The sequence below is a fragment of the Sinocyclocheilus anshuiensis genome, unplaced genomic scaffold (genome assembly GCF_001515605.1).
Source record: "Sinocyclocheilus anshuiensis isolate Anshui unplaced genomic scaffold, SAMN03320099.WGS_v1.1 scaffold1159, whole genome shotgun sequence".
NCBI classification, from domain to species: domain Eukaryota; kingdom Metazoa; phylum Chordata; class Actinopteri; order Cypriniformes; family Cyprinidae; genus Sinocyclocheilus; species Sinocyclocheilus anshuiensis.
This window is the reverse complement of record NW_015547700.1, coordinates 220,592-234,205: the sequence shown is the minus strand read 5'-3', so window position 1 is coordinate 234,205 and position 13,614 is coordinate 220,592. Positions and strand designations below refer to the sequence as shown.

Below are 13,614 nucleotides of genomic sequence, written 5' to 3'. Positions count from 1 at the left end.
AAAAAAAAATATATATATATATATATACATATATAAATTTTTTATTAGTTTTTTAAATTTGCATCTCCGTAACTGAGGCCGATGCGATACGCATCTCGATGCATAGCCATCGATACGATACATTAAATAGTATGGTACAGATAGTCCGCTTTTATTTCTTTTACCGGTTCGCGGAAAAGAACCGAACTTCCCATCACTAATTCTCAGGACATTCACGCAGCAGCAGCGGTGATGAGAGAACGCGCTTGAGAAACAGTTTAGAGGAGAAATCAGTCTACATGTCAAATATTGGTCACAAATTATTGGTCATTTTCAAAATAAAAGTATATGACATCTACTAATAATTATATATAAATAAATAGTTTTTTACCGATGCAAATATGTTATAAAAGGTGCATCGTGATACAAATGCCAATATTTACTCATTAACATTTAACATATTCTGAAGGTTATGCATCTCCTTTAATTTTATATATATATATATATATATATATATATATGAAAGGAGATGCATGCTTAGTCATTAACATTTAACATATTCTGAAGGTGGTGCATCTCCTATCACTGAAGGTTGTGCATCTCCTATAATTTATATATATATATATAAACCAATTCCTTGTTGTTTTCTCCTCCAAGCTGTGAAGAGGCTCAGAGAAACTGCCAACTCCAATGATACTGACACAGGTGAGAATCATCAGCATGACAATAGTAGTCACACTTCATGCTAAGATTTGAAATGATAGTTGGTTCACTTTTTTCCTTTCTAGTTCGTAGATTGCTGGAAGAGGATACCGATCCTTGTGCTGCTGATGACAAGGGCAGGACAGCCTTACACTTCTCTTCCTGCAATGGCAACGAGAGTATCGGTAAGCTCAGACAGAATTGTTTGACATTAAGGGAGTAGTTCACTTCCAGAATAAAAATTTCCTGATAATTTACTCACCCCCATGTCATCCGAGATGTTCATGTCTTTCTTTCTTCGGTTGAAAAGAAATGAAGGTTTCTGATGAAAACATTCCAGGATTTTTCTCCATATAATGGACTTCAAATGGTGGCCAACGGGTTGAAGGTCAAACTGCAGTTTCAGTGAAGCTTCAAAAGGCTCTACATGATCCCAGCCGAGGAATAAGGGTCTTATCTAGTGAAACAATCAGTCATTTAAAAAAAAAAAAGTAAAATTGTATACTTTTTGACCACAAATGCTCATCTTGCACTAGCTCGACTTCACGCATTATGTAGTCACACACACGTGACATAGGCGGAAGTACCGACCCAGTGATTACAAAGTGATCGTTAAAGAAAGTCAAACGCCCTTTACAAAAAAAGGTAAAACAATGTCGGACGATTTTGAAGTTGGAAGAAAATTAGTGGAGTTTTTCGCACTACCCTACCTTTTTGAACCGGGGTACACAGACGAAGAGCTAACCGCGCATGACCTTTCCAACGTGATTACTTAATGCATGATGTGCAATGCGGATGAGCATTTGTGGTTAAAAAGTATATAATGTTATTTATTTTTTTATTGTTTTAGAAAATGACTGATCGTTTCGCTAGAGAAGACCCTTATTCCTCGGCTGGGATCATGTAGAGCCCTTTGAAGCTGCACTGAAACTGCAATTTGGACCTTCAGCCCGTTGGCCACCATTTGAAGTCCATTAGATGGAGAAAAATCCTGCAATGTTTTCCTCAAAAATTAATTTCTTTTCGACTGAAGGAAGAAAGACATGAACATCATGGATGACATGGGGGTGAGTAAATTATCAGGACATTTTTATTCTGGAAGTGAACTACTCCTTTAACTTTTCAGAGTGGCATTCAGTGCATGAAAATTCATTTTATTGGTGCCAGAATATATTTAGTCACCTAAGACACACCGAAAATATATAAAAGTCATTGCATTGCATAACAAAATATCAAATCAAGTGGCATGTATTTTCAAGTAACATAGTGTAAACATGAGTTCGTTTTTTTTTTCATCAGAATCGTTTTGGAGAATGGATCGTCTGCAGTGAATGGGTGCCGTCAGAATGAGAGTCCAAACAGCTGATAAAAACATCACAATAATACACAAGTAATCCACATGACTCCAGTCCATCAGTTCCAATCAGCTGTTTGGACTCTCATTCCGACGGCACCCATTCACTGCAGAGGATCCATTGGTGAGCAAGTGATGTAATGCCCAATATCTCCAAATCTGTTCTGATGAAGAAACAAACTCATCTACATCGAGGTGGCCTGAGGTAAGTACATTTTAAGCATATTTTCATTTTTGGGCTTTTTTCATAATTTATTTTTTTTTTCATTTTCATTTGAACTGTTCCTTTAAGCTTAATTATCCGAATACTTTTTGAGGCCACTGTATTTCACTGTTTTCCACTATATTTGAACTCTTTCTACTTTCTCTTTTCATCTCTCATCACTTTTAACAATGTAGTTCAGTTGTTGCTGAGTTATGGTGCTGACCCAAACCAGAGAGACAGCCTTGGAAATACACCACTGCATCTGGGTAAGGATGTGCAGAAGCAAATTAGTTTATTCACATAATAATGACCATAATTCTGTATAATTAAATCTATGGTCAAAGCTTATGGTGAGTTAAATTGCCTTTTACAGCTGCCTGCACCAACCATGTGCCTGTCATCACAACCTTACTGCGGGGAGGTACGATTGATTATGCATCTAAATCTTACTCATCTGAGATTTTTCTGCTATTTCTTAACAAAAACAGTACCTCCAATACCATTCACAAATCTAATTTAGTACTAGTTCATAGATTATAAATGTCCCCTCAGGTGCCCGTGTTGATGCTCTGGACCGTGCTGGAAGGACTCCTCTTCATCTTGCCCGTTCAAAGCTCAACATCTTACAAGAGGGAGACTCGCATAGCCTAGAAACCCTCAGAGGAGAGGTCACACAGGTGATTAACAGATGACTGAGAAACTTCATGCACATAACGATTTTATCTGCAGATTTGGAGCCGAGACTGTGACGTTCATGCTTCTTGTGAATATTTCTACTATGACGATTACTTGGGGTAAAAGCATCTGCCAAATGCATAATGTAATGTAATGACTTCTGGGTAAACGATGATTCCTAATTTTGTGTTTATGAGACAGGCTGATAAGGTTTAGGTAATGTGCCCCGCCCACACTTTTCCTATGCTCCTGTTGTACATGCTTATGTATGTGCTGTAGTGCCAAAATGAACCAGGGATCTCTGATTATGTCTGTAGATCATTCAAATGCTGCGGGAATATCTGAATATAATGGGACAGAGTGAAGAGAGAGAGAAACTAGAGCACATCTCAAACCAGCTGCAGAACACCCGCACCAGAGAACAGGTAACAGCTGCTGAGTTCATGTACTCATTCCCTTTGATATTTTAAAGAGGACTGTTCAGTTCTAAGGGCTACAAATGAAATATTTAGTATATAAACTCTTTTATAGAGATGTATTGATTATAAAATTCTGGCCTTTTTTGATAAGCCAGTGATTAATTTTTATGTTATGGCTGAACATCAATGAACCTATTGTATTTTACTTTGTTAAAAAATAATAAATATAAATGTATTTTTTAAATTAAAAACGAAATACAACACAGCTTGTATGCTACAAGTCAGTGAATAGTAATATTTTATGTTTAAGGCTCTGTAGTTTTTATTGTGGGGCAAAATATGATGAGAAACGTACAAATGCAAATTCCTCAAACCTGATGTATCATATTTGATATTCACATTTTAACATGATTTTTCTAAAAGATGATGTATGAATAATCAGGTAAACCTGAGTTGCTTCAGTCCAGTACATGAGAGCAAATAAAGTGTAATGGTATTAATAAAAACAGTATTCTTCCACCAAACAATGTAGTTCCTCAGAAACAGTTGTGGTTGCAACAAAGTGCTTGCCAAGCAACACACAAAGTAAACAAAGGTGTATGTTTGTAGAGTAATTTACAACAGCTTCGAACGCGGCTCAACCAATCAGAATCAAGGACCGGAACTATCCGTTTTTGTAATAATCTTTAAAATATTGTTTAATGGAAAATGTACCACTGAAGGGGATGTTTAGAATGGAACTGAAAGGCATTTTTCTTGTTAAAAAAGTATACATTATCAATCAGATGACAGAAGGCATTGTAGTGCAAAGTAGATTGTGTACAGTAGGTTTTTCAGCAAAGTTCATGTTGATGATTTAGAGGCCTTAGAAATTGGTGTATCAAATATGATACAGTACAGTAGGCTTTATAGGGTTAATTCTACAATACTGTATGTTTGATACCACTGTAGCTTTGGGACATTGTAATTATTGTTTTAATATGATCCACAGATGGACGAGGTGACCGATTTACTGGCCAGCTTCACGTCTCTCAGTATTCAGATGCAGAATATGGGAGACCATTAGAGATGGATGGAAGAAAAGACATGAGAGGATGAGACAACTGTGGGTTTTCAGGAGAAACTATTTATATATATATATATATATATATATATATATATGACATGCCTACATATACAACACAACGGTAATTATGGTCATTTAAATCCAACTTTGACAGAGATTTTTTGTTATTTTTGTTCCTGAAACAATTCTCATTTCTGTTATGCCTTTATTGTAGCTTGTTATGTCGCTGTTTATTGTATATTAATTTTTGTAAGTGACTGAAAGAGCCAAATAAATGACATAATGCCTAGAGTGTTTGTGGACTCTGTCTTTGAAGCAACGATGTAGCAACATTAACAATAGAGTATAAGCTGTGCATTTGCAAATCGCTTTTATATGCTAAATATCACCAGTACTATTTTTTTGGTTGCAAAAATGGGGGATTTCATTGCTGTGATACACTCTCTGGTCTCAAAGTCCCTCCTCCTCGTCTCTGGCTGCTTTTGTTGTTGACTCCTATCAAAGATGGCGTCGTGCGCCAACTAAACCCACATCCAACCCGAGGTAATATTTCACAGATTATTGCACAACACTTCTAATATCTCCATATAAATCGCATGCATTCCGTGCCATTCTGTAGTACTGTAGAAACCCGTTAAAATTGCATGGCGGGAACGCTCCGTTAACCGAGTTGTAACCCGATACCGGCCTATGTGCGCCGCAGCCGCGGGGCTGAGCGCGCCGGACGATCCGGCAGAGACGCGAGAGACGTCCGCAGCTGCTCGAATCCACTCGAGTTGAAACGGCGAAGCGCTGGATCCTGATGAAGAGAGGGGAAGGGGGTGTGTGAGTGTGCATTACTTCGAAAGTAGGCGGGAAATGTGCAATAATGAGGGTTGAGGCTGATCTTCTCGTTCGTGCAAATGTCATTGGCAGCTTGACTAAAGTTGTGGCTGGAGGAAAGCTGATGTGTGTTGCTGATCCTGATCTGTCACTAATGAGTGTGTGTGTGTGTGTGTGTGTGCGCGCTTTCTGTAGCACATCTTCAGAGTTGTTCAACACCTCTGCACGCAGCGTTATTGCAATTAGAAGAAAGATTTGATTAGAATTGGAAGATGGGGCGACTTGATTGTGTTTTTGTGATGAGATTTGTTTTCTCCGTTGTTTTTCCAGTATTAGTGCTTATTTATTTGGTTTTATATATTTAATGTTAAGCATCTGCTTATATGGCTTTCGAATGAAAACTTACATTTAATTCCGTTTTATTTGTATAGCAATTTTTACAAAACAGTGTTCTGAAGAAAACTGTTGTTGCTTTTAGTCCACGATCAAAATATCTTCGGTCCCATACTTTATAGTAAGTGGCCCTAATACCTGTGTACTTACATAGTAACTAGATGTGTATGTAGTATGTAACCACAGTGTAAGTACACATTGGTACATAGTATCTATACCCATCGCCTCCCCCTGGATCCCATTTCCACCCCTAAACATACCCATCTCCACCCCCTGGATCAAAGGGTTCCAATTACTCTTATACATATTGTTGTTACAAAATGTAGTTATATAATTCCTGTTACACGAGTACTTAGTGAAGTGAAAAAAAAGTGTTGTTACCGATGTCCTGTTACACATTTGTACTTACACAAACCATTCTCAGTGTTGTTACATGTGTGTAGTTACAGAAATATTACAGCTGTAGATACTATGTACCAATGTGTACTTACACTGTGGTTACATACTACGTACGCATCTAGTTACTATGCAAGTACACAGGTATTAGGGTCACTTAATATAAAGTGGGACCATATCTTTTAGCATTCTCACATATTTCATTCTCTTCCAGGGAAAAGGACATTTTATAAATTATGATTACATAAAAAAAAGTTGCTTGCCAGTGTCTATCTACCTTTTTTTTTTGGTCCAATAAAATGCTCTTTTGAATGAGAATGTGACTTAAAGGAATAGTTCAACCCAAAAATGAAAATGTACTCACTCTCAAGCCATTCAAGATGTAGATGAGTTTGTTTCTTCAGAGGATCAGATTTGGAGAAATGTAGCATTACATCACTTGCTCACCAATGGATCCTCTGCAGTGAATGGGTGCTGTCAGAATGAGAGTCCAAACAGCTGATAAAAACATCACAATGATCCACTCAAGTCCATCAATTAACATCTTGTGAAGCAAAAAGCTGTGTGTTTTAAAAAACAAATCCATCATTAAGAGGCTTTTGACTTTAAACCAGCTTCTGTCTAAAATATGAGTATATGAAAATATGAAAAAGGTGTCTCGTCTGAATCAGGAGAGAAATATGCACAGATCAAGCAGTGTTTACAAGCAAAAACAGTCCAAAACAGATCTAACCAAGTATGTTGGTGGATTTTTGATGTGAGAGGACAACAGTGGATGGACTTTTACTGGATTATGCACTCATATTTTGGCCAGAATCTATGGTTTTAAAGTTAAAATGCCTTTATGCAGGATTTGTTTCTTACAAGCACTTTTCACTTCAGAAGATGTTAATTGATGGACTGGAGTGGTGTGGATTATTGGGATGTTTTTATCAGCTGTTTGGACTCTCATTCTGACGGCACCCATTCACTGCAGAGGATCCATTGATGAGCAAGGGATGTAATGCTACATTTCTCCAAATCTGATCCAAAATCTGATCCTCTGAAGAAAAAAAAACTCATCTACATCCTGGATGGCCTGAGACTAATATACTGAGTAAAGTTTTAACAAATTTTTCATTTTTGGGTGAACTGTTGTGTAATATATACTTCATTTTTGGGTGAACTTTTGTGTAATATATACTTTCATTGCAAAAAAAAAAAAAAAAGTAGTGTGGATAACTAGTACATACAGAAGTGCAAGTTAAATTGAAACCGAATTATCAGTTCTCTACGCAGGAAAGGTCATTGTATATAGTTTGTTTTAAATGAAATGTTTTTAGACTGAACTTGAAGAATTGAATCTGTTCTTGTGCACTAGAATCACAAGACTGACCAATCCCACCTGAAGGACCAGGACTGACCATGGCTTTTGAGGAGATCAAGAAGAAACGAATGATGGGTAATGATTATCAGACAGAAGCACCATAATACTCTCAAATATGTCCAATCCAAACCTACTCTGAAACATGGTTCTCCTTGTAGATATTTCACAGATGGAAGGAGAGGTCGGTCTTGTTGCAGGTCGCAGCCAAAGAGAGAAGAGGCGCTCGTATAAAGATCTGTTGAGAGAGGAAGAAGAAATCGCAGCGCAGGTGCGCAAAACCTCCAAGAAGCACCACAAGGTAACAGCAGGGAGTTACGGTAACATCTAACATCAAGTTGCATCATTTCAACAAGTGGTTGATAGTATACACATATGTTCCATAACTGTGTTGTGTGAGAAAGAATACCAATGATAACCACAAAGTCTGTTCATAGACTCTAATGACATTAATAAACACGCAACTTGATGTTTTGTTACCTAGGTAGATATGACTTCTGGTCTGAGAAGGATTTGGACCTGTGTTTTTCCCTCTCAGGCCACTTGTCATTGACTCGTGTTTAGGGATGCTGCGATCAGTTGGCTGATATTCCTGTGACTCACCTGGAAGTCTCTGAACTGCGCCAGTCTCATAAATCGTCAAAACGTCTTCACCTTTAAGACTTTAGCATTACTTTCATGTCATCACCAGTGTAATAAGTGTTGAGGAAAGATGAGATATGTATGCTCCTCAGTTTCCGTGAAGCGTAAGTACAATATTAATGTGGGTTACAAAGTGGAATACACTTCAGACATCTTTATTAAATAGCTCCAGATTAAAGAGCATTAACAGTAGTAGCTGTTAAATTAATATTACTGGCATCCAACAAAATGAAGAAGTGGGGAATGTACAATACCGTTGAAAAGTTTGGGGTCAGCATGTTTTCTTGTGTTTTTGAAAGAATTCTCTTATGCTCACCATGGCTACATTTTTTTAAATATACAGTAAAAATATTATCACAATATAAAATGAGTGTTTTCTATTTGAATGTTTTAAAATGTAATTAATTTTTTTGATGCAAAGCTGAATTTTCAGAATCATTACTCCAGTCTTCAGTGTCACACGATCCTTCAGAAATCATTCTAATATGCTGATTTGCTGCTTCTTTTTATCAGTGTAGAAAACAGTTGTGCTGCTTAACTTTTTATATTTTTTTATTGAATAAACAGTTTAAAAGAACAGCATTTATTTGAAATATAAATCTTTTGTAACATCATAAATGTCTTTACTGTCATTTTTGATGTTTAATGAATTCTTGCTGAAAGTATTAATTGCTTTATTTTAGTAAATAAATTATGAGTACAAATAATTTCACAAATGAAATATTGAATAGATACAAAAACTCATATTATGTTTATTTATTTGCCTTGTAGGCGAAGGCTAGTTCTTCATAATTTTATGCATTTTAGTACTGATAATCTTTTGTGTACGCCTGCTTGTTTTTATTAGACCTATTAAAATGTTCTGTAGTCCGATTTAGATGACAATTAGTAAATGAATAATCTGTAAAAAGCCTGATCAGAGCATCCCTACTCTTCCCATTGTATGTGCAGTTGTAGTAGTAAGGTCAGTAAGCATATGTGGATTGTTTCCTCACTTACATGACCTTTGTGGTGCATATAATGCCTGTTTCAACATGCACTGTTGTCTTTTTAGGATTCTGACCTTTTCCTCTTAGGAGAAGATTCTCACAAGAAAAAAAAGAAGCACTTGAGTGATGACCACTATCACAGAGGTGAGGAGGTTTGTCTTCCTAGCACTGCTCTAGCATATCCACAGTTAAAATTGTTCCAGAACTTCTCGTTAGGATGTTACTTTTTATGGGAGCATTAAAAATGAACGTTATTGAAATGTTCTTTTATGGGCTCATTTAACAGCCTCTCGTGCGTACCATGCAAGTAGTGCACCTCGGTGAAGAGCACACTGCTGTTCATTAATTCCAGTAGAGTTTAAAAGCAGACAACTGCATGTTTATTATCTAACATCGTGTCTACACTGGACGCAAGCGGCACGACGCGACAAAATACAATAGAACCTAATATGCTGTCTACACTGGATGCCGCGGCACGGTGTGACAAATTCCCGAAAGTAAACTCCGGCTGTGTTCTATTTATGACGTACTGACACAAATTTCAAATGATTTTCAACGGTCGCTTTGTCGCGTCCAGTGTAGACAGACTTTAGCTGTAAAGTGGTGTAAGCACAAAAAAAAAGATACACACAAAAACTGAACAAAATAGTCATTTTTTATATTACTTTTATATTTTATATTTTTGTTGCTATATTATTGTATCTATATATTTTTATGTTTAGCACGACTGCTTTTTAAGTTAATAGATTTATAATGTCATATATAATATAATATTATTTCTTCATTTTGAATATTTAAAAAAGGCACCTTCACTGAATCAAATATGATTTGGGATTTTAAATAGTTTGTAATCTCTCCCCGCAGATCATCACAGCTCTAGTCAGCCGCCCCACAAGAAGAAGCGCAAATCTTCAGATCGCTCGCCTTCCCTCTCCTCCTCGTCCTCCTCTCACCCGTCCCACCCCACAGACACAGCCATGGGCCTCCTGGAGGCCATCACCTCCCCGCTGGCCACGGGCTCTGAGCCCACCCTTCACCTCCACAAAAAACCCTCCTACCCTCTCCACACCTCCTCACACTCCTCCAAAGACCGCAAACGTGACGGCAGCTCCAAGAGCAGCCACTCCTACTCGCACTCTCATCCGCCTGGCTCATCTTCGTCTAAAAAGCATTCCTCTTCCTCGAAGTCACTCCTGTTCCACGGAGGAGCTGGGAAAGGAGAGCCACTGACGCTCTGTGAAGCTGAAGGCCTCAAGATGAAGCTCATCCTTTCCTCAAAAGAGAAGAACGAAAATGTAGGGATGAACGAGGGATTCTCCATCCCGACATATTCTTCTTCCTCTTCAGGTGTCGTAGGCCATCATCAGTCCTCCAGTGTGAAGAAAGGAGGGATAAAGAAGGAGAAAGACAAAGATAAAATGATGTCGAAGCCACCAAAGAAAAAGCAGCACAGCCAAGAGCCGTTGCCTGTAGTGGGGAAAGAGGTGGAGGTCGTGGGTGAGTAAGAACTCTATATATCAGGCTCTCTAGGATTAAAGATTGACCTGTATTTCACTTTTTGCTTTAGTCTGTTCTTTAATATCAGGTCTGCTGAAAAATCTTTCAAGAAAAGCACCCAACTGTATTCATATGCAATCAAATTTAGTAAAATTACACACGCAAAAAAAAACAAAAAACAAATTCTATTTAAAGGGTTAGTTCACCCAAAAATGAAAACTCTGTCATTAATTACTCACCCTCGTGTTGTTCCAAACCCGTAAGACCTTCGTTCATCTTCGGAACACAATTTAAGATACTTTTGATGAAATCTGAGGGCTCTCTGACCCTCCCATAGACAGCAAGGTAACTACCAGGTTCAAGGTCCAGAAAAGTATCAAGATGATCGACAAAGTAGTCCGTGTGACTATTTCCCTAACCCTACGAGAATACTTTTTTGTGCAAAGAAAACTAAAATAACGACTTTATTCCACATTTTCGTCTTTACTGTGTCACTTGTGTGGACGCGCGTTCACGACAGTACCATGATGCGAGCGTGTGGAGGCGCCGGCGCTGACCCAGATCCATCACGCCGCGCATCCTAAGTGACGCAGTAGAGACGAAAATGTGGAATAAAGCGTTATTTTTGTTTTCTTTGCGCAAAATGTATTCTTGTAGCTTCGTAACTTTACAGTTGAACCACTGATGTCACACGGACTACTTTGTCGATCATCTTGGTACTTTTCTGGACCTTGAACCTGGTAGTTACTTTGCTGTCTATGGGAGGGTCAGAGAGCCCTCAGATTTCATCAAAAATATCTTTAATTGTGTTCCGAAGATGAACGAAGGTCTTACGGGTTTGGAACAACACGAGGGTGAGTCATTAATGACAGAATTTTCATTTCTGGGTGAACTAACCCTTTAAGAATAATAATTAAATAATAGCCATTTGTTTTTAAATGGAAAATGTGTAGACAAAACAAATCAAAACAAAGATACTTGCAGTACTGATCAAAGTCTGGGGTCAGTAAGACCTTTTTTTAAGGAATTTAATACTTTTTTTCAGCAAGGATACACTGATCAAATGTGACGATAAAGAGATGTCAAGTTTTACAAAAGATTTTCAATAAATGTTTTTCTTTTGAACTTTTTCTTTATCAAAGAATCCTGAAAAAAAGTATCAAGGTTTCCACAAAAATATTAAGCAGCACAACTGTTTTCAACGTTTGTAATAACAAGAAATGTTTCTTGAGCAGCAAATCAGCATATCAGAATGATTTCTGAAGAATCATGTGACACTGAAGACTGGAGTAATGATGCTGAAAATTCAGCATTTCATTAAAGAAATAAATTCAATTTTAAAGTCTATTCAAATAGAAAACAGTTATTTTAAATTGCAATAATATTTCACAATATTACTGTTTTTACTGTATTTTTGATCATATAAAGGCAGCCTTGGTGAGCATAAGAGACTTCTTTAAAAACATAAAAATATACTTTTAGATTAATTTCGAACATTAACAACAACGACTCTGCAGAAATATAATGCCATCAATATCAACAAAAGTTATAATTTTTATAAAGTAATAAATTGACTAAAAATGTTTTTTTTTTACTGTTTTTATTTTGTAGTCTAATGATTTTCTAGTTATTTTTGAGTCAAAAAGCAGAAATAAAACCTACATAAAAAATAATTAGTTTTTGAGAGAAAATCTACGCTAATCCAAATCTATTTTTGTTTAACTGAAACAAACATTATTTATGATTTTTTATGATTATGATTATGATTTTTTATGATTAATATGATTATTTTTTATGATTATGATTTTATCAGTCATAAAAAGTCAATACTGACCGATCTCTGCCTATGGTGTTTGTAATAATGACAAACGTTTAACATCCATTTGTTCAAACACTCTTAAAAAAAAAAACAAAAAAAAAACTCAAAGACACTAACCACTACTGTACAAATGTTCTGGTTTTGTCTGCACTGAAGTTGTGTTGATTTACTGCACAAATGAGACATACTGTTCACTGAGATCATCATCTAAGCCCTAACGTGAATTTATTGCAGTATTAAATGTGCGTGTTTGTGTTCATCAGGTCACTACGGCGGGTCTTACGCAGGCATGGGAGGAGACAGCTCATCTTCAGGAGGAGAACTAGAGGCCGGCGAGCTGGTGATTGACGACTCCTTCACACATCTCTCTAAAAAGAAGAAAAAGAGCAAGAAGAGCAAAAAGAAAAAAGAGAAAGAGCGAGACCGAGAGAAAGGATCCAGAGAGAAGAAACACAGCAAAGGAGGAAGTGGAGGGCAGAAAAACTGTCCAGGTGAGACATATTTCACGTTCTTTAAAGCTAATACTGATTGGTTGGTATCGTCATTTTGTCGTTGTTACATGAAAATGAATTGAACTGAATTTAAATGTCTCTTTCTCTGCAAAGCAGGTGATCAGTCTAGAAGCCACACCCACTCTCACAGCTCATCCAATCACAGCTCTTCTGGTGGCATGTACGCGATGGCTCCACCCACCTCATCCCATCACCATCAAAGCATTGAACTGGTGGGCGAGAAGAAGAAAAAGAAGGAGGAAAAGGACAGAGACAAACATGACAAGGACAAGGTAAATTAAATCACTTCCCTCCCCCAGTTGAAATGCCTTGAGGTTTTTACCATTTATTAATGTTCTGTACATCCTGTCAGCCGAAGAAGAAGAACACGACGGCCTATCAGGTGTTCTGTAAGGAGTACAGGGTCAATATCAATGCAGAGCAGCCCGGATTAGGTGAGTGCTGTCGTTCTGTGCACATCTGTCAATCATCTGTGCTGTTTTGCGATTGGTTGAAATTTTGTTCTTTTTCCGCCTCAGTCTTCGGGGAGCTGAGTAAGAAACTCGCAGAAGTGTGGAATCAGCTGCCTGAAAAAGACAAGCTGGTAAGCACTTTTAACCTTTACTTTATAGATTTCAAATAAACAGTGACTTAAAGGGATAGTTGAAAGTAGGGCTGCACGATAAATCGCATGCGATATTTAATGCGCATCTTGTCAGAAAGCCGGTACTGTAATCAGCGGTAAATCTCCATCACCTGCGGGCTTTCACATCGAGCAGCATTAACTACACAGAGCCGTTGT

General features: G+C 37.4%; 2 protein-coding genes across 4 annotated transcripts in view; both read left to right on the top strand.

Annotated features, from left to right (window-relative positions):
* Positions 1-4,683, top strand: part of LOC107703879 (ankyrin repeat domain-containing protein 54-like) — a 5,504-nt gene extending 821 nt beyond the window's left edge. The window contains exons 2-8 of the mRNA XM_016506672.1: positions 637-684; positions 768-866; positions 2,435-2,506; positions 2,614-2,661; positions 2,793-2,917; positions 3,233-3,340; positions 4,326-4,683. Of these exons, the coding sequence (XP_016362158.1) occupies positions 637-684; positions 768-866; positions 2,435-2,506; positions 2,614-2,661; positions 2,793-2,917; positions 3,233-3,340; positions 4,326-4,400 (575 nt within the window). The 3' untranslated portion in view covers positions 4,401-4,683. The remainder of the gene's footprint in view (positions 1-636; positions 685-767; positions 867-2,434; positions 2,507-2,613; positions 2,662-2,792; positions 2,918-3,232; positions 3,341-4,325) is intronic.
* Positions 4,684-4,864: 181 nt separating this feature from the next.
* Positions 4,865-13,614, top strand: part of LOC107703878 (HMG box-containing protein 4-like) — a 10,927-nt gene continuing 2,177 nt past the window's right edge. The window contains exons 1-9 of one of the 3 annotated variants that reach the window (XM_016506671.1): positions 4,865-4,943; positions 7,372-7,452; positions 7,536-7,645; positions 9,071-9,149; positions 9,870-10,502; positions 12,585-12,812; positions 12,927-13,105; positions 13,186-13,267; positions 13,352-13,416. In XM_016506671.1, coding sequence (XP_016362157.1) covers positions 7,416-7,452; positions 7,536-7,645; positions 9,071-9,149; positions 9,870-10,502; positions 12,585-12,812; positions 12,927-13,105; positions 13,186-13,267; positions 13,352-13,416 — 1,413 coding nt within the window. In that variant the 5' untranslated portion in view covers positions 4,865-4,943; positions 7,372-7,415. Of the gene's footprint in view, positions 4,944-7,371; positions 7,453-7,535; positions 7,676-9,070; positions 9,150-9,869; positions 10,503-12,584; positions 12,813-12,926; positions 13,106-13,185; positions 13,268-13,351; positions 13,417-13,614 lie in introns of all 3 variants that reach the window. The other 2 variants (XM_016506670.1, XM_016506669.1) reach the window with 2 other exon arrangements.